Consider the following 18,346-nt stretch of genomic DNA (forward strand, 5'->3'; position numbering starts at 1 on the left):
GTAACAAGTATAAAATCCAGCCCTCCAACTTTTACAGTAAACCTTTTTCTTTAGAATAATTAAAACTCTCATGGGCTGCATCAATACACCAGCAAAACTTTAAATAAGTTTATGATCCAAACCTAATCGTAGCTTGAAGCCTCCTTTTCACGTTGCATGTAATCTGAAAATCTGCAAGAGCATCACTTGTTGTCACCAGCAGTGGAGGGCATAGCTGGACATCGAGGGCCATGATTAATAGGTGATAAGAGTGGCATCTTTACAAGCGACACGAAAACGAGCCTCAGGCAAGAGATATGAGACTTGGCCAGAGCACTACTGCCAGAGCTCTCCATTCAATCAGTGAGGATGACAGAAAGAGCCTTAGCGGGATCGGTGTAAAGCGCTGAGCCACTGCAGGAGGCTAGCAGGTGGGGTGGGAAAAACTATTCCTTAAACCAGGTGTTAAGAGGCCTTGCACGGTAACCTTCTGCAAGCTGCTTATGCATCACAGTAAATTGAGGAGGGTAAGCAGCAGCAATACAAGTTGTTGAATTCTGGGGGATGGGGGTGTAATGTAACATACAGAAAAGGATAGATGACTAATGAATAAGTCTTGTTTGCTTTGACACACTGCAGCTCATTCTGCTGATCCCTTCACAGCCAACTATGTTCTGTGTGCACTTTATTCCGATTTCAGACACAACTTCATCCAAGTAAGTTCCTTGAATTCCACAAGGAAAATTTTGATGTACAAAGGGCAAACGGAGATCAGAACACTAAAAGCTTCACATCATGAAAGCATATTGCAGATTTGTATTACTGAAGTTCATACTGATGTTGCACAGCTTGCACACGTTCTGTTTTTCCCTGAACAATTTAAATCAGTGGAGGTACAATTATTATTTTTATGGACTTTTACACTTTCTAAATATTCTTTTAGATTTGCATTAATTGCTGAAGATGTTTTAAATATCATATACAAAGTAAATACTAAAATAAAGCGATGTGCTGGTAAGTTCATACTCAAGCAGCAGTTCCAGGGCTGAAAAATGAAGTCAATATAGACATTACAAAAAGAATACAGTTAACAGTTCCTAGAATGACCACTTAAAGTTAGCTGCAAGAGCAACCCGTCCCCACCACCCCCACGTAAAATTCAAAAACTGTATAGGAAAGTCCAATGTAGACTCTACATCTAAAAGGTGAACCCAAAAGTTTAACCTGTTCTTTCTAATAGCCGGCAAAAGCAGACCCTTCTGGTTCAATTCAGACTGTGGCTGTGAGAAAATGATCATTTTGTAATTATGATTTCTGATGTTAGTCAGAAAGGACAATAAAGAAGGTCATGCTTTATGGTGTGTCTTTTGTAAGGTAGCGATTAACCAGACCTTATGCATTCACACTTTTGTTCAACACATTCAGCTTCACTAATACCAAGACGGCGAGAGCCAAAAGTGGATCTACCGGTGGTGGAGTGATTAGCACGTTGACTGACAGAAAGAAGGTTCTGGGTTTGAACTCTTACCTCGACCTTTCTTTAAGCCTTTCAGTGCAAATATATGTATGCATGTTAATTGGTGATTGTCTGTTCTTGGCAATAGATTGCAAAATTGCTGTATGAATGTACACTTTATATATAACTTGTAATCTACAGCCCTTTGAATGGTCAGTAAGGCTGATAAAGCATCATAGAAATGTGAGTATCCATGACATATAGATACAGTCTATAGTTACATAGACATATTTACAGACTTTTTAAGCCATGTTCTCCTTTTATAAAAGCAGGTTTTATAACTCCTGGACTTGAAAACTATAAAGGCTAATATTGTGCATTATCAGGGTTGTAGCCTCTCTGAGTGACAGGTGTTTGCAGGTTAAATCTGATTAGCCTGGTTGTCTGTTACCACCGCAGCTGATTTGAAACAGGTTTGGTTTGGTGACTTTTGGCAGATTTTTAATGCAAATACTTTGGTTTTAGCACTAATTAGCAGCTGTGAATGCACCTATCTAAATAAGATAGCTAGCATTAGCTGTTCACTTAGCACTGCTCTCTCATCCAAATATGGTCACCTCTGGTGACAAGGAAGACATGATGAAAAGGCCCTAATGCAAATTTCAATTATTGAAAATGGACATTCACAAATAAGTGGCTGAAGTCACAGTGGCTACGCCCATTTACATTTATATACAATTATTTATAGCTTTAATTACTGACTTTACACTATGCAGTTCAATGGCTTTGCTCGTGTCTTACCTAAGTGGGGCACTGGTTCTGATAGAAGGATGGTTGTGTTGGTGCGGGACAGGGAGGGTGTCAAGCTGCGCTAGAGTCAATAGCTTTAAGCATCTTTGGAGCTCATGACATAGTGGAGCAGCAGCGTGGCCTTGGAGTCATGCTGGATGAGCCACCATGCCTGTCAGTATATTGATTGATACCAGTGGAGGGGTCACGCCATGCTCAACTCCGCACTCAACAATAAGTCCTTCACACAAGTCCTACAACTTCATCAACAAACTATCACACTACCCCACGTGTAGGTCCCATCTGAAAAGAAGATGGGACCTAGATGTCCATTTTGATGTCCATTTTCCATTGATTCAAATACATTTCAGTTAAATAAAATAGTTCTTATTAAAGAAATCATATATTTCTTATTAAAGAAATCATATATTTTATACCACAATGAAAAGGGATCATTCGGTGCATCCCTAATTAAAATTCCAAAAGAATTCATCTACTATAGTTTAGGATTCTCTGTGGATGCTAAAGAGAAAGGGAGACATGTAAAAAGGGTTTAAAGGTATGTGCCCCAGAAATCAGTTTTCCAGCTGAGGATTTTGGTTTTATTTGCAAAGATCATGATGAAGCAGTTAAATCACAAAAACAGCATAGTATTATGTTCATACTGATTCTACAGTCATGCATATATGTACAAAATATTCTGCCAATTCATGAATCATATGCACTTAGCAATATTACTGGAAATGCTATAGGGATGTCAAAACAATCCATTTCATTTTTGTTGAAGGGTCTCTGCTGAACTTACATTTTACATGAAACGTTGCTTGATAGCCAGTTTTCATACTTACTGTCTGATTCGGTGGATTTGACAGAACGAAAGATTTGTTGCACTCACAGACACAAATAGATCTATACTCCAGACTTAACTTCACCTAAAAGTTCTTTGATGTTGCAGTTCTATATACTGAAAATCATTCTGAAATGTATGTGGTTGAATATGGATAACAGTTTTTCGATATGAATTAAAGAATTTTAGGTTTTGCTCAGTTTAACCTTCCTAGAAGACTGACCTTGATGTGTTTTTCTCTCACCAAAGCCGTTGGTGGTTGGCACTGCACGGCAGGCCATAAATCACAAATTCCAGCTTCCAGTGATGTCAGTCCTTTGCATCTTGTGTTGTCACTTCACAGTGTGAAGATGTGAACACGTGGTCACTCTTTCACGCCACACACCCCTCAGTAACCCAAAAGATTTCCAATATGTTTAGGCATTTCGATGCATTTGTACATACACATATGCACAGAGCACACTACACTCATTTACATGTCAATAAAAGGGTGGGGGAAAATGAATGTGTTACAGATCAAACTAAAATTTACATAAGTTAGTCCCTCAATGCAGAACAGAGATCTAAAGCATATAGTAATATCACACCACAGGTATTTACTGTATGTGCAGACATACCCCAGAACAGTAAAATGTTCACTGTTTGCTATTTATAGAGCATGGCCGTTGACCTGGAAAACCAGATGTAGATGAAAAGCTCCACTGACTCCTCTTGATTTATAAAACCCCCCAAAACTTCAGATGGATGTAAATTTAAAATATATAAACAGAATGCAATGACTTGCAAATTATTTAAATCCTATATTTCTGTAAAAATAGTACAAAGGCACGACATTAAATGCTAAAAAATTTGATTTTATTTTTAGATATTAATGCAGCATTTTGAATTTGATGTAGCAACACATTTAAATAAAAAGTTATAGGCAACAAAAAACACATGAAACACGGTGAAACATCTCACATTTAACTAGTAACAGGATAGTAACCTCACTAACCTGCAACTTCAGAGTTTTCAGAGTCTTTCATATATATATATATATATATATACCACCTCTTGAAAAAAAAGTGATTGTATTTGAATTAAAAAGAAAGAACACATGTTGAAAGCTGCCAGACATTCATTAAATCATATCAAACTACTAGCAAAATTCTATCTACTTAATTCCTTGTGCTCTCAGTTCTAGAGAAGTACTTTTTTGCTATTAGTTACCATAAACCCCAGAAAGGCCTTATTACTGGCAAACACCAACTATTAAAGCCAAGAAGTAATAAAATCTGTATCCGAAAGATCTTATGACTTATAGGGATTTGTATTTTTCGTGCTGCTGAAGATTTACAACTGCAATTATTCATGGGTAGCAAGACAGTCCCAGTTTAGTAAAGTTTTATTGCTCTCTTCAAATTCTTGTTGCCAATTTCTGAGTCTGTGTTTCAGCAAATTCCTTTTGATACTGAGAAAAGAACCTAAACAATGCACATGATCTCCTGATGGTTTTAAATGATTGAAGAATTGACCAGAATGTGCAGACATTATTTATATATATATATATATATATATATATATATATATCGAGCACGATATAAGATATATCGAGCACACCATTTGTGTTTACATACGGTGGATAATTTAGATGTAGTCTACACTACAAAAGGAGCTTTACATATGTTGCTTTATTTAAACAGTTACACCTTGCTATAAAATTGTCAGCACTATTAATCGGGCTCAAAGATAATGTATGATGATCTACCTTTGATTTGCAAAGCTGCCTATTGTCTCATGTTTCTGATCTATAGTGGGTGACCTCCTGTGATTATAAAAGTGAATGTCATGCGTTTCCATCCTATCCTGAGATCGTGAGAATACTCCAGGCTTTGCTCACAGTAATTAGTACTTGGTCACGAAAATCAAATAACATGCAGTCAATAAAGGCAAGCAGGTACAAATAAAATGGAAAAATAATGGGGAGATGGGGATTATGGCAGCCACACTCATGGGTCAGTTGAACTACCAACTGTAATTATAAACTCTATGTATAAAGTGGCTGTAGCGAGCATTCATCCACTGTAACCCAGTTCCTTTCTTTTCCTGGAGCATCGAGTTAGCTTTTTTGGTGATTCTTTGTTTATTAAGCCAGATTTAACTGTATTCGTATGAGAGGATGAAGTGCTTAGCTTGGTTCTCGAAGCGCATGCAACCAGGGCTCAAATGTGAGCATCAAAAGGTCTCGAAAACTCCTCAAGCAGCCACTTGAGGCTGGTTTCAAAATATGATCCTTACCCATAGATTACCAAACTAAAATGACTACCAAGAGTCAAAGAAAAAGGCACAAAGTTATACTGGTGCTTTCCTTTTACCTCGAACGTTGGAGCTGAAAATGACGTCATACCCAAGTTGACAGCGTTCCTGTAGCAGTAGTCAGAAAAACTGGCGTTCGTTTGCTCCCTAGCAAGTTAGCCTTTCAGTTTTCACTGGAATATAACACAAACACTTTTTTCCCTCCCCCCATTAAAAACACTGCTGTAGCGCATTCATGAATACACCCTGGTTTAGTTTCTGTATGGCTTATTTAGTGAGTCACAAACATCTAACAGTGATAATGCAGACTACAAATTATTTAACTTGATCTTTTACTGATGGACATTAAACAATTCTGTTTTTCAGGAATGAAGGATAAAACTGCATATTAACCCCTGAAGTCAGGACCTGACCTTATGCTAAGGTAAATGGATCTTCACACAGGGCTGCAATAGCATAAAGCAAATGTAAAGATTGACCTGCAGTCAGGCAGCCGCCATTAATAAGCAGCTGAAAGTGAAATCTGCATATTTCAATATCTCATCTAACATGTGCAGGCTGAACCACTTATGATGGCACAATCAAACTGAACATTTTACTATGACTCTGTCTGTGGTTTTTATTTTTTTTTATATTTATCAATTCACATACAATGAATAAATATCAGATTTTCAGTTTTTTTAATAACATTATTATCATCTGCTCAACCAACAAGATGATTAATACCCCCCACTACTGGCCATGAGTCAGCATGTATCATATGCTCATGCTCAAAAAAATGCTAAAACTAGGAGAAATCAGGTTTGGGTCACAACTGAATGGACATATGGACAGAATGATACTGAGTCAGGGGGGGAATGAACATTTGGCTCAAGCTACACAACCTGATGAATATTAGGGGCCCCTGGACAAGCCTTCTTGCTCAGTGACCTAATGTACCCAGAACAGCTGTGTGAGGCTGCTTAGCAGTTAGGCCTGGATGACAAGTCATTGCTCAGCTTGATATATGAACTATTACATGTGAAACAGAATGGTATGGTGGTGGTAGTGGTGGTTGTGTGTGTGTGTGTCTGTACTTGGATTAATATGTTCTTATCATGCGTGTTTAGGGAGTCGAGCTTTTGGTCAAAGGCAGCTAAAAGTTATTAAAATATTGGTCTTTGCAGCTCTTGCCGATAAGAAAAACACTAAAGCAACTTAAGGCACAATTATATGAAAAATATGTTATGTATGTGGGGGTAACTGGATACATGTACAAATGGAAATATCTAAAGTCCATGAGTATCTTTATTTCACCAGTTTCTCACTTTCTCATCAACACTGACACTTTTCAGACAGGCAGACTGACCTTCCTGCAGCAAGCACAAAAGTAACACAACACAAAAGTAAAAATTTGCCTTCAGAAAACAGAACCAAGGCCTGACATTTATTACAGAAATTTTAACAGATACGATCAGGTACAGGTACGTTGTGCTTCATTTACATTTACAAAGATGCAGAGTGAGAACACAGGTCCAAATTAAGTCATTTACGAACTTGAGTCAGAATAACAAAACAATTCAACTGCTTTAAGAACAGTGTTAGATACGTTGGGAAACATATATTGCAGCTTTGCAGCCTAACTGTATTGCATTTTTTAATAGCCAGTATCCAGGTACCTAAAACACACACACACACAAAACACACATTTAGGCAGCAGTACTTTCAACAACTTAAAAATTGTAAAGACAGTTAAATACTCTAATGAAGCAATATTTATTTATTTCTGTGTGGAGTCATTTTTCTAATTGATATAAAATTAGTTTTCGGTGCTGTCAACAAAGCAAAGGTGGCTATTTTAAGGAATCTAAAAAATAAGACATATAAGAGTTATTTATCATTTTTTTCTCTGACACATAATTCCATATATCTTGCTTCATATATTTGCTGTCTTCAGCATATATCTATAATGTAGAAAGTAATAAAAATAAAGAAAAAAAAAAACATTGAATGAGAAGGTGTGTCCAAAGTTTTGACTGGCAGTGTGTATATATTACATTTAAAGACATAAAATACACTTACATTTTCAGCATCATGCGCCAGTCCTGTATCATGATGTTCCATCTCATCATCTCTAAATTCCTTTATCACCTGTTAAATATATTCATGATAAAACAAATTAATTTAATTAATTAATTACATTTCACTGCACAAAATTCTCAAGCTATTTGGCCTTGAGTTGGTTACATTAAACCCATTTTCTTTTCAAAATAACTGCAAATAACTGAGTCATGAAAAATTTTATACACCGTGGTCAGAAAATGTGTATCTAATAAGAACTGCTTTGTGCTGAAAAGTGCTTTGTCCCCATCTGGAAACATCCAGAGAGGTAGAGTCACTCTTGACAGTATATATGAAAAAGCCACTGGTGAAATGCCAATTTTATTCCATGTGCTATGATCTGTGAAGCTGCGTTGGTGTGTGGAACTTGTCCAAATTAGAAGTTAAATAAACTTCAACCTGCATCAGTGCGCAGTAACAAATGTCAGTAGCCATTAAGTGATGTAATTGTGTAATGGCGAAAGCACTGAAGTCAAAAATGTCAAAAATCATGCTGCATAACCTTGGAGAAATTGCCTATAAAACTGTAAAACTCTCCAAGTAAACCTGAACTGTACTGAACTGCTTAGATAAACAGAAAAAATTCCACCCACGAATAGATTTAACACTGAAAGTCAACAGAGATCCAGGAAGAGAACAAGGCTGTGCCAGAGGTTTGACTGTGGTTGGCTTACATGCAAAAAAGAAAAAAAAAGAAAATGATCCAGCTGCTAGGATTGCACTAAACAATAAATGAGTGAAACAATCAACAAAGACAGTTGTAATTTTTTAATAAATGCAATTAGAAATATGCACAAGCTAACTATAAACCCATATGGAAAAGAAATAGTAAAAACATATATGATTTACTCATGAAAGTGGCCACTTTCATGAGTAAATCATATATAAATCATATAAGGCTTGCATGATTTACTCAAATTCAAATTTTATTTGTCACGTACACAGTCATACACAGTACGATATGTAGTGAAATGCTTGGACAACTGCTCGTGACCTAAAGAAAACAAAAAAGGAAAGGCTATGAATAAGATAGGAAATAAATATGAAAAATTAAAAAGGGTAAATTTAACTAGGAAGGAATAAAATATAAATTAAGGTTAAAAATGAAATAACTGTACAACACAAATTAGAATGAAGGGTAAATTTAACTGGGAAGAATAAGATAAAATATATAAATTAAAGTTGAAAATAAAATAACTGTACAACAAAATACACAATACACAATATAGAACTATATAAGAATGTATGAAGAAATCTAAATATAAATAAATATATACACAATAACAGCAGCTGTACAAGTATTAACTGGAAATGAAGAATATAGTGACCAGTGTTGTGCAAAAACAATGTCCAGAATGTCCAGTGTGTGTAAGAACCATATGTGTGGGTCAGTACTGTGTGGTGGTGTGATTGAGAGACCGTATCGCCTGCGGGAAGAAGCTCCTCCTCAGTCTCTCTGTGTTGGTCTTCAGGGAGCGGAATCGCTTTCCTGACCTCAACAGAGAGAACAGTCTGTTGTTGGGATGGCTGAGGTCCTTCACGATCTTCCTGGCCTTGGTCCAGCACCGCCTGCTGTAGATTGAGTGCAGGTCAGGGAGCTCGGAGCGGATGGTGCGCTCAGCTGACCGCACAACCCTCTGTAGAGCTCGTCTGTCCTGCATGGTGCTGTTCCCGAACCAGGTTAAGATGTTTCCCGCCAGGATGCTCTCTATGGTGCACGAGTAAAAGTTCCTGAGCACCTTGGAGGGCAGTTGGAAGTCTCTCAAGCGTCTGAGGTGGTAGAGATGCTGACGGGCCTTTTTCACCATGGTGTTGATGTGACAGGACCATGACAGGTCCTGCGTGATGTGAACTCCGAGGTATTTGAAGCTGTCCACTCTCTCCACTGGGCACTCGTTGATGACGGGGGTCTGGTAGTTCCTCTCCTGCTTAGTGCTGAAGTCCACTATCAGCTCCTTTGTCTTACTGACGTTTAGAAGGAGGTTGTTCCTCTGGCACCAGTTCTCCAGATTCCTAATCTCCTTCAGGTAGGCCGTCTCGTTGTTATCAGAGATCAGGCCCACCACGACGGTGTCGTCAGCAAACTTGATGATGGTGGTGGAGCTGGTAGTGGCCACACAGTCATATGTGTACAAAGAGTACAGCAGGGGGCTCAGAACACACCCCTGGGGGGCTCCAGTGCTGAGAGTGGTGGAGGCTGAGACATGTCCGCCCATCCTTACTGCCTGTGGTCTGCCAGTTAGGAAGTTGGAGATCCACTGAGACATAGATGAGCTGAGTCCCAGATGCTCCAGCTTGGTGGTGAGTGTGGAGGGAATTATGGTATTAAATGCAGAGCTGTAGTCTATGAAGAGCATTTTAACATAATTCCCCCTTCTAGTGTCCAAGTGAGTGAGTGATGTGTGGAGGAGATGAGAGATGGCATCGTCTGTGGAACGATTTGGACGGTAAGCGAACTGTAGTGGGTCCAGTGTGTCTGGTAGTGAAGAAATGATGAAGTCTCTGACCAGGCGTTCAAAGCACTTCATCACTACTGAGGTGAGGGCTACAGGGCGATAGTCATTGAGAGAAGCAGGGTGGGGTTTCTTTGGGACAGGAACAATGATGGACTCTTTGAAGCATGTGGGGATCACCGACTGAGATAAAGAGATGTTGAATATCTCAGTGAACACAGGAGCTAGCTGGTATGCGCAGTCTCTTAGGATACGACCTGGGATGCCGTCTGGTCCTGCTGCTTTCCTGGTGTTCACTCTCTTGAAGGCTCTCCTTACTTCATGCTCGGAGATGACGAGCACGTTTCCGGTGCTGGCAGTATCTTCCTGTCTGCAGCCGTTAGCGCCGCTAACACTAGCATTGTTGGAGACCTTAGCTGCAGCCTCGAAGCGAGCATAGAAAGTGTTCAGCTCGTCTGCCAAAGTCACGGCCGCGTTCGTCATACCGGTTGTTGGTGTTTTATAGTCCCTTATTGTCCTTAGTCCCCGCCACAGGCTCCTAGAGTCACTCTGTTGGAGTTGTGACTCTAGTTTCCTCCCGTAGCGCTGCTTCGCCTCTTTCACCGCCCTCCGCACGTTATATGACGCGGCTTTGTACGGGTCCATGTCCCCCGTCATGAGTCCCGTGTTGTAGGCAGCGGTGCGGGATCTCAGAGCGTCGCGGATGGTTTTATCCACCCACGGCTTCTGGTTGGGAAACGTTGTGATAGTCTTTGTCTCCACGGTATCATCCGCTAGTTTCCCGATGAATCCCACAACCGCTTCCGTAAACACGTTGACGTCATCGTCGGAGCTGTTTCTGAACATGCCCCAGTCTGCGTCATCGAGTGCGTCCTGTAACGCGGCCACCGATTGATCCGTCCAGCGCGCGACCTTCCTCTGAACCGGAACTTCCTGTTTCAGCCTTTGTTTGTATTTTGGCATGAGGAAGATGGCGGCGTGATCAGATTTGCCAAACGGGGGGCGGGATTGTGCCTTGTAGCCGTCCTTGACCGTAGTGTAGCAGTGGTCCAGTGTCCTTTCACCCCTGGTGGGGCAGGTGATGTGTTGATAAAAGTTCGGCGCTGCGCGTTTGAGGTTGGCGCTATTAAAGTCCCCCGTCACAATAAGCGCAGCGTCCCGGTGTTGTGTCTGGTGCTGTGTGAGTGCCTCATGCAGCTCGCATAAGGCGGTGACCGTGTCCGCTTGTGGTGGAATATAAACGGCACTTACAATGACCGATGTAAATTCCCGAGGTAGATAAAAAGGACGACACATGATGGACAGTAGTTCCAGATTTGGTGTGCAGGAGCGTGTGAGAGGAACAACGTTCGCACTGTTGCACCAGTTGTTGTTCACCATTAAACACACGCCGCCTCCCCTTGACTTCCCCGAGTCCCGTGTCCTGTCCATGCGGTGAACCGAGAAGAACTCGGCCGGCTGGATGGCGTGGTCCGGCACCGCTGGGTTCAGCCATGTCTCGGTGAAGCAGAGGAGATTGCAGTCCCGAATGTCTCTCTGGAACTTTATCCTGGCCCTGAGGTCGTCAAGCTTGTTCTCCAGTGACTGGACGTTGGCGAGCAGGATGCTAGGCAGAGGTGTGCGGTGTGCACGAGCTCTCAGCCTGTTCCTGACGCCGGCTCGCTTCCCTCTAGGCCGCCGCCGCTTCCCTTTGTTCTCCCTCGAGATCTCACTCGGCCAGCTCGGATCCGGAGTTAAAAACTTCGAATTGTGAGTACATTGTATACCAATAGAAACAAGAGTGTCACTGTCATACCTAATGTACCCAATGGTGATGATTTTGCCGATTTAGAAACGCTGAAAACTAACTTAAAAAACAAAGACAAAGAAAAAGTGGTCGGAGCAGTCGTGACGGCAGCCGACCTCACCGGCGCCATCTTAAGAAAATGAAAGTGGCCACCTTCTCATTACTTTCATATATTTTTTTAGTAAGTATACAAAACATACAAGTTTCATTATATAATTTTTCAAGGGATCTTATATCTGTTTTCACTCTTGTATGCTTTTCATACAAGTTTCATACAAGACAGATAAAAACTTTATAAGATTTATATATATCTTTTCCATATGGGAAAGACCGAGACCATTTCAGACTCATATTGGCATTAATGGGATACAGACATCATTGAATGAAATTTTCCTCAAACAAAATTTAAGGTGGTTTTATTTATTTGCTGGTTAGATAACTCTTACTTAAATGTAGTAATGTTAGTAAAAGGCGATTAGCGATTAGGTACAAAGCTGTATTAACTAGCTTGAAACTGAGTTTAATTGATTAATTATTATTTAGCGTGGCTTGTAACAATCACCATAATCAAAAACATTCAACATTATTTCCATTTTGGTATGCTAGACTCTAATCTCTTTTTTTTGGAGGGGCAGGTGCCTAATATTATCACCCTTCGGCTCCTCTTTAGACTCAGCTGTTGCCACAATCTCATAATGAACAATATGAATTTCATGCACAGTAAAGGGCAACCACAGAGCAGAGCTACGGAGATAAGAGACTCACTTGTAAGAGTTCAGTGTATCTCTCTGGGTCCTTCTCCATCAGAGTTCTTATCTGGCTGTTATAGTGTTCAGTGATACTCTCTTCCACTGCCACAGTACAGGCCATGGCCCCTTCTTTTCCCAGTAATGCAGATGATGCCCCTTCAAAAGAGAGAGATACATGCTGTTAACATTTAATGAAGAGATTTCCTACTGCTTACTGTTTATACACTTGTTAATGACACGTCAGGGAGCCATTGTGAAATTCAATAATCATTACTCTTTGATGCATTTGTTTATCTTCTCAGCAAAATTATGTCTTTATGTGTTGTACCAACCTAATACAAACCCAGCAATATTCCAGAAAGGTAACAGTGCTGTGGGGCGAACTCTGTTCTCAGCAAGAATTTCATTGAATTTCTCAAGGTGTTTCTTTTCTTGATCCCACATTTCCTGTAGGAAAAAAAGCGCAAAGTGTCAAAATTTAGGGACATATACTGATTAGGGCTGTTCGATATAACGATATATGTCAGATGACGATATAAAAACGTCTATCGTTTCATTTTACGCTATCGTTTGATTCCTGGTGTTGCAAAATAAATTGTTTATGGCAATATTTTTCCATCGTTTTGATGGTCACTGTAGTGGCTATATTAATTTCTTAAAGTTCTCTCCTTCTCTTATATTTAATATAATCACACTACGGACGGACAAGCGCCTGTTTTTATGCATTGTCGTTAGCAACAACAACGGTAACAGCATTGCGTGTTCGCTTGTTTATTTTCCACATAAACCTTTCACAATAAAGCTCAAGATCCTGTTGAGACTTTTCAAAGTAAACTGAATCACGTGAAAGAGTATGCAGACTGTTTACGGATGAGAAGCAAAAAGGAGCCATCAGGTGCTAAAAAATAAACCTTAGACTCAAACGTTAGAACAGGCTTTCCCCACAGCACGCCGTGTAATAAATACTCACAAAGAAAACGGCGGCCGTTACAACTTATGTATAAAAATGTATCGTTTCATGCATCGGTTAAAACACTGGACTCCAGCTACATGACGCGCAGCTGGAAACACTTCCCCCAAGACGAGCTGCCCGAGATTCACAGAATTTACAGAAAATTTTACATTTTTGTGATTTCTATCGTTATCGGACGATAGAATTCTTATATCGGGATATGAGATTTTGGTCATATCGCACAGCCCTAATACTGTGGGGGCTGTGCGATATGAAAACATACGGACACTTTTAACATAAATTAAAAAAAAAAAAAAAAAAGGAAGGGAAAATTTAAAAAAAAAAAAAGGGTACAGCTGTCACTTTCATTTTTATTGCACAAAAAAAAAAAAAAAAAAAAATCAGGACCATGAGGCTAAAGTGCAAACTGCACACAGAAACAACTATCCAATGCAGCAGCTAACATGAGATCAGCTCTTTCAGTGATGAGCAATAAGGCCTCTGTTAGTTTACCCTCTATTTCTAACCATTCCTAGTTCTATGTGCCATGTCTGGAGAACTGACTGAAGGAAAGATCTTGTGTATGTCCTCGTTAGGATAAAGATCTGTGGCAGTCAGTGGGAATTTAGACTTTTTATATGGTTAACTGGTAATCATGTGACAATTCTTCTCAGGTTGTAGAAGAACCAGGATGTAATTTGCAGGGGAGTCTATATGTCCCTATAAGTAAGTTTTACTAAAGTTTTTTTAATTTAAAAAAAAAAAGAGAGAGAAATGAACTGGATTCAGAATTTTGGGAGACTCAGAAACCCCCTAGAAATACTGTTTATCAACCACATGCCTGAGAATTAACATCAAACAGCAGTGAGATGTGCAGCCTGTTCTTTCATCTTATTGAATTTCATCAGCTGTCTGCAAGATCCTGCAGAAATCATGTGCACGGTTTACTGGCTTTACGTGATGGTGCTGCAGCTGCTGTGACAGGCTGATGGAGAGGAACAGACATGCTCGTATGTAAAAAGATCAACCCTAATACGGGCATCTTTCACTGCATCATTCAGCTTATTTCATTTAAAATATTGTATTTAAGAGGAAGGAAGAAGAAGGAAGATTTAAATGGATTGTTACGCTCGACTGGATTGCCTTTGTCCAAAGAGGCAAACATGACACTAAGAGTACTATGCATAATCATTTAATTAAAAGTAATTTGAGTATTCTTGTAAAAGCTGCTGTTATGTTTAAATTTATATAATAATTCAATAAACTTAACCACAGCAACAACTGGGGGCTGAACCCCCTGTTATTTATTTGTTTTTTTTAATAAATTATAATCTTGGTGTGACACAGAAGTAATGAAATGATCAGTTTATATCAGTTTATTCGGTTAATACCTGAATGAATGGCCCAGTCTTCGATCGACCCAACACTGCCATCTGGCCGGCGTAGATGCGGTTGGCTCCATATTCTCCAGCATGGTCCACGCGCAGCATCCGGTGCACCATCTCCTTCTCCTCACTGTCGCGCGGGGGCGGAATTACTCCGTAAGCGCGAGAGCTCTGCTGCAGAGTTAGTGCTAAAACAAAGTAAAAGACGTATGTAAAGCTCCTTCAGTCAACCGCCTTGAAGCTGAAACATTTATAATTACACGACTCTTAAGTGCCCACTATGAAGGTCACGCATTTACTTCGTTTACAAACTAAGTAAATGTCAAGAGTTTGAGTTGAGAAAACTGACAATGACGAGTAATCTATCAAATATTTGATTTAGGCTACATTACGTTTACAAGTGTAGACCCAGTCTAGTCTTACACCTACAGATAAACGTAAACTGTATGCACTGATAGACGCTACATACTGTGAGGGTTAGATAAGTGTTTTTAGCATGTAGCACCGTAGCTTCCAGGTATCACTGCTTACCTCTGCATTTTAAACACTGACGAATCATCGCTGTGCTATTACTCTGTGGCCAGTGGCAAAAAACTCTAAGTGCGGCTGTCTGCATGATAGTCCGGTAATGGTTTAACTAGCTGTGTAATTAAAAAAAATATGCATCAAACTGACATTGAACGCCAGTAACTGCACGTAACGGACGTCTGCTCTTCTTCTTCGTTTATTTAATTGCGGGCGCCAACTAGCGTTTAGGATGTGTTACCACCACCTATCGAGTTTCCCTCCCTGGCAGGAGGAATATTTTCTCTGTCAACCATCATGTTTCTGAATTAGGTGAACTAAAATTAAACTAAAAACTACGTTTTTGAAGTTTTTGGATTAATAAGTTAAATTGAGGAAAATAAAAACCAGTCAGCTTTTTTTGTTGTAACACAGCCTGGCTGATGATCAGACTTGTTGACAAGATAGCTGCCTAAACAGTAAAGTGTTATATTTTGATCATGATACCTATTTTGAAGGTCGCAAATATTGATCATGCCATTTTATTATATTTAAAAGTCAGGACGAGGCATTAACCCATTACAGTTGGTTGCTGGTTATTCTAATGTGTGAAGCACAGAAAGAAATTTATAGGTTTTGCTATAATTGGTTGGGCGTGTTGCACAAACTAATTAGTAAAATAAACTGAGAAGTAAAAGAGGTTTCTGAACAGCCACGTTCAGGACAAAATAACCTTGCTTCACTACAATGTGTCCAATAATTTTTGAGGAATAGTGATTCTTGTGAGTTGTCCCTTCACCTCAGCCTTCATATGACTCTCTAAGCAGGACTGCTGTGGTTAAAAAATAAAAATAAAAATTCAGAAAATTCTTCCAAATGGCATTGAAACTAGCTTAGCTGTTTCAGGCTGTTTTTGCTGTGCGTGTTATACTAAAAGAGTATGAAATACTAATATGCAGTAAGTGAAAGTAGCAATACAACAGTGTTAAAATACAATACAATCCCAGCCTATCTAAGCCTATCCCAGCTGATTACCACTCCTACTCAGGGCAAATATATAGAGACAGAAAAACACTTACTACATGAGCATATCTTTGAACTGCTGGAGTACCCGATGGAAACCTACACAGGCACATGGAGAACATGGAAAATTAATTTAAATTCAATTTAATTCATATAGTGACAAATCACAGTAGCATCGCCACCTCAAGACAGTTTATACTGTAAGGTAAAGACCCTACAATAGTACAGAGAAAACCTCAACAATCTGATGACCCTCTATGAGCAAGCACTTGGCAACGGTGGTAAGGAAAAACTCCCTTGTAACAGGAAGAAACCTCTGGAAGAATTGACAGAAAAGGGGCAGCCACTCCACACAGAAATGCCCCAGTTAACCAGAGGACTCAAACTCAAGATCTTCATGTTATGTGGTGACAATGCTAACCACTCCACCATGTGCTGCCCAGACTCAAACCTCTGTTTATCCGTACTAAATACTAGTTAATGCCTCAAGAAGGAAAACCTAATCATCAGAATGGCTAATTTCAGGATTTTACACGTTATACTATAAGATATTTATTGTTGATTCATTGAGAAGTACATCTCTTTACATTCCCCAGCTTGTTTAGCTATTTTATCCCCTTGTGATTTACTCCCCATATAAGCCTGACCTATGGTTCTATAAGATGTAGTTGCACTAGTGTTTAGTATGTTTAACAGAGTGTATCTGGGCTATTTAGGTAGCCAGTTTGAAAATAATATGTCCCTGTGTAGTTTATTTTGTTCAATCCACTGTAATACTGTTACAATGTATATAATTTTGGAAACAAAGAACACCTTAGAGATCAAGTTTCCTTTGATCTGTCAATCATAACTATATCTGCCTTATTTCCTTTTTAAAAATAGTTTCTATAACTGAAATAAAACTTAATTTTCTTTAAAATAAAGATCAGAGAGAAGAACATGTCAGAATAACTACTAGAAAATGAGCTAAAGACCTCTGTGTTTCCTTATGTAACACTTTGTCTTTTACCATTTAGTCACTTCCCAAACAATTTCTTCCCTTCTGCCCCCGTGCAAAATTATAGTGCATGTATTTTTCCATATGCAAACATGTCTCTTTGTTTGCACACAGATCAAAATATCCTTAAAGGTTCGTCACAGGATGGCATGCTTTTTAACAATCATTTTATTAAAACAATAGCAAGAACCTTAAAGAGAACTGATTTATATTAAAATTTTCTGTAATGATTTTTGTCAGTACTAGAAATCAGAAATTCTCTTAACTTGGATAAAGGTCTGGAAGCAGAGGATCATCAATGAAGCTACCTTGTCTGAAGGTTTGGTTTGTTGATTTTTAATGTGAGGCTTGCAGTCAGCATGAGCAGTTTAGAATATTTTATTAAAATATTGCTTAGCTTACAAAGATACCAGCTCATATTAAGAAAACACAATGAGCTTTGAAGTACTTTATTAAAAATCATTATACCTAAAATATTCAGCACAAAGCTGCAGGCAGTTCTTTGGTGCAAGAAGAAAGCCTGAATATGTTCATCAAGATAACTGAGAAACTAAGATACATTATAAAATGTAGTCTTATTTGGTTCTTGTGCCTCCTCGTTCTCTGTGTTTGCTTCAGCATGACCAGGAAGGACTCAAAGTGTTCTGTTGTATAATCCTCCATTGAGTCACTAGCTGCTTATTGCTGTGCAGGTTCACAGGGTCAGCATTCTGGGCAACTAGTCACTAGCCTGTCGCAGGATTATATCACAACACAAACAAATCCACACTAAACATGTAATTTAGAGTTCAACCAGTTCACTCGGCCTACGTATCTTTGCCCTGTGGGAGGAAAACAAGTATTTAAAGAAAAAAGTAAATAGAGAAGAGAAAATTACCTTCTGGTCGCACATGCTCATTTTTTCTGCATCAAACAAATCATGAGTTTGCCTTTTGTTTAGGCTTGTTATTTAAGGGAGCAGCCGGAAGTGACACAGAATTCAAGACTAAACATTCAAGCGACAAAAATTAGGGTTTTCAGGAGCAACTAGA

The 18,346-nt window shown here is 39.2% G+C and overlaps 1 protein-coding gene across 1 annotated transcript; it reads right to left on the reverse strand.

The window, feature by feature from the left end:
* Positions 1–6,752: 6,752 nt before the first annotated feature.
* coq7 (coenzyme Q7 homolog, ubiquinone (yeast)) lies at positions 6,753–15,504 on the reverse strand. The gene is made up of 6 exons (XM_085410614.1): positions 15,323–15,504; positions 14,798–14,979; positions 12,787–12,901; positions 12,471–12,610; positions 7,428–7,496; positions 6,753–7,024 (listed from the first exon to the last, which is right to left on the reverse strand). The coding sequence occupies exons 1-6, from the start codon at positions 15,405–15,407 to the stop codon at positions 6,947–6,949; spliced, it is 669 nt and encodes a 222-aa protein (XP_085266740.1). The 5' UTR covers positions 15,408–15,504; the 3' UTR covers positions 6,753–6,946.
* Positions 15,505–18,346: the final 2,842 nt, after the last annotated feature.

The sequence above is a fragment of the Rhamphochromis longiceps genome, linkage group LG6 (genome assembly GCF_057381845.1).
Source record: "Rhamphochromis longiceps isolate RC_006_pf linkage group LG6, R_longiceps_female_GT1.1, whole genome shotgun sequence".
Classification (NCBI taxonomy): domain Eukaryota; kingdom Metazoa; phylum Chordata; class Actinopteri; order Cichliformes; family Cichlidae; genus Rhamphochromis; species Rhamphochromis longiceps.

What these genes read in the sequence shown, in the direction of transcription:
- coq7 (XM_085410614.1), bottom strand. Translation starts at nt 15,407, where the DNA reads ATGCAGACAGCCGCACTTAGAGTTTTTTGCCACTGGCCACAGAGTAAT. An exon ending in TCAGTGTTTAAAATGCAGAG is followed by an intron (nt 14,980 to 15,322) that starts GTAAGCAGTGAT and finishes ACTTTGTTTTAG; the next exon opens with CACTAACTCTGCAGCAGAGC. An exon ending in TGGCGCATGATGCTGAAAAT is followed by an intron (nt 7,025 to 7,427) that starts GTAAGTGTATTT and finishes TGTGTGTTTTAG; the next exon opens with GTACCTGGATACTGGCTATT.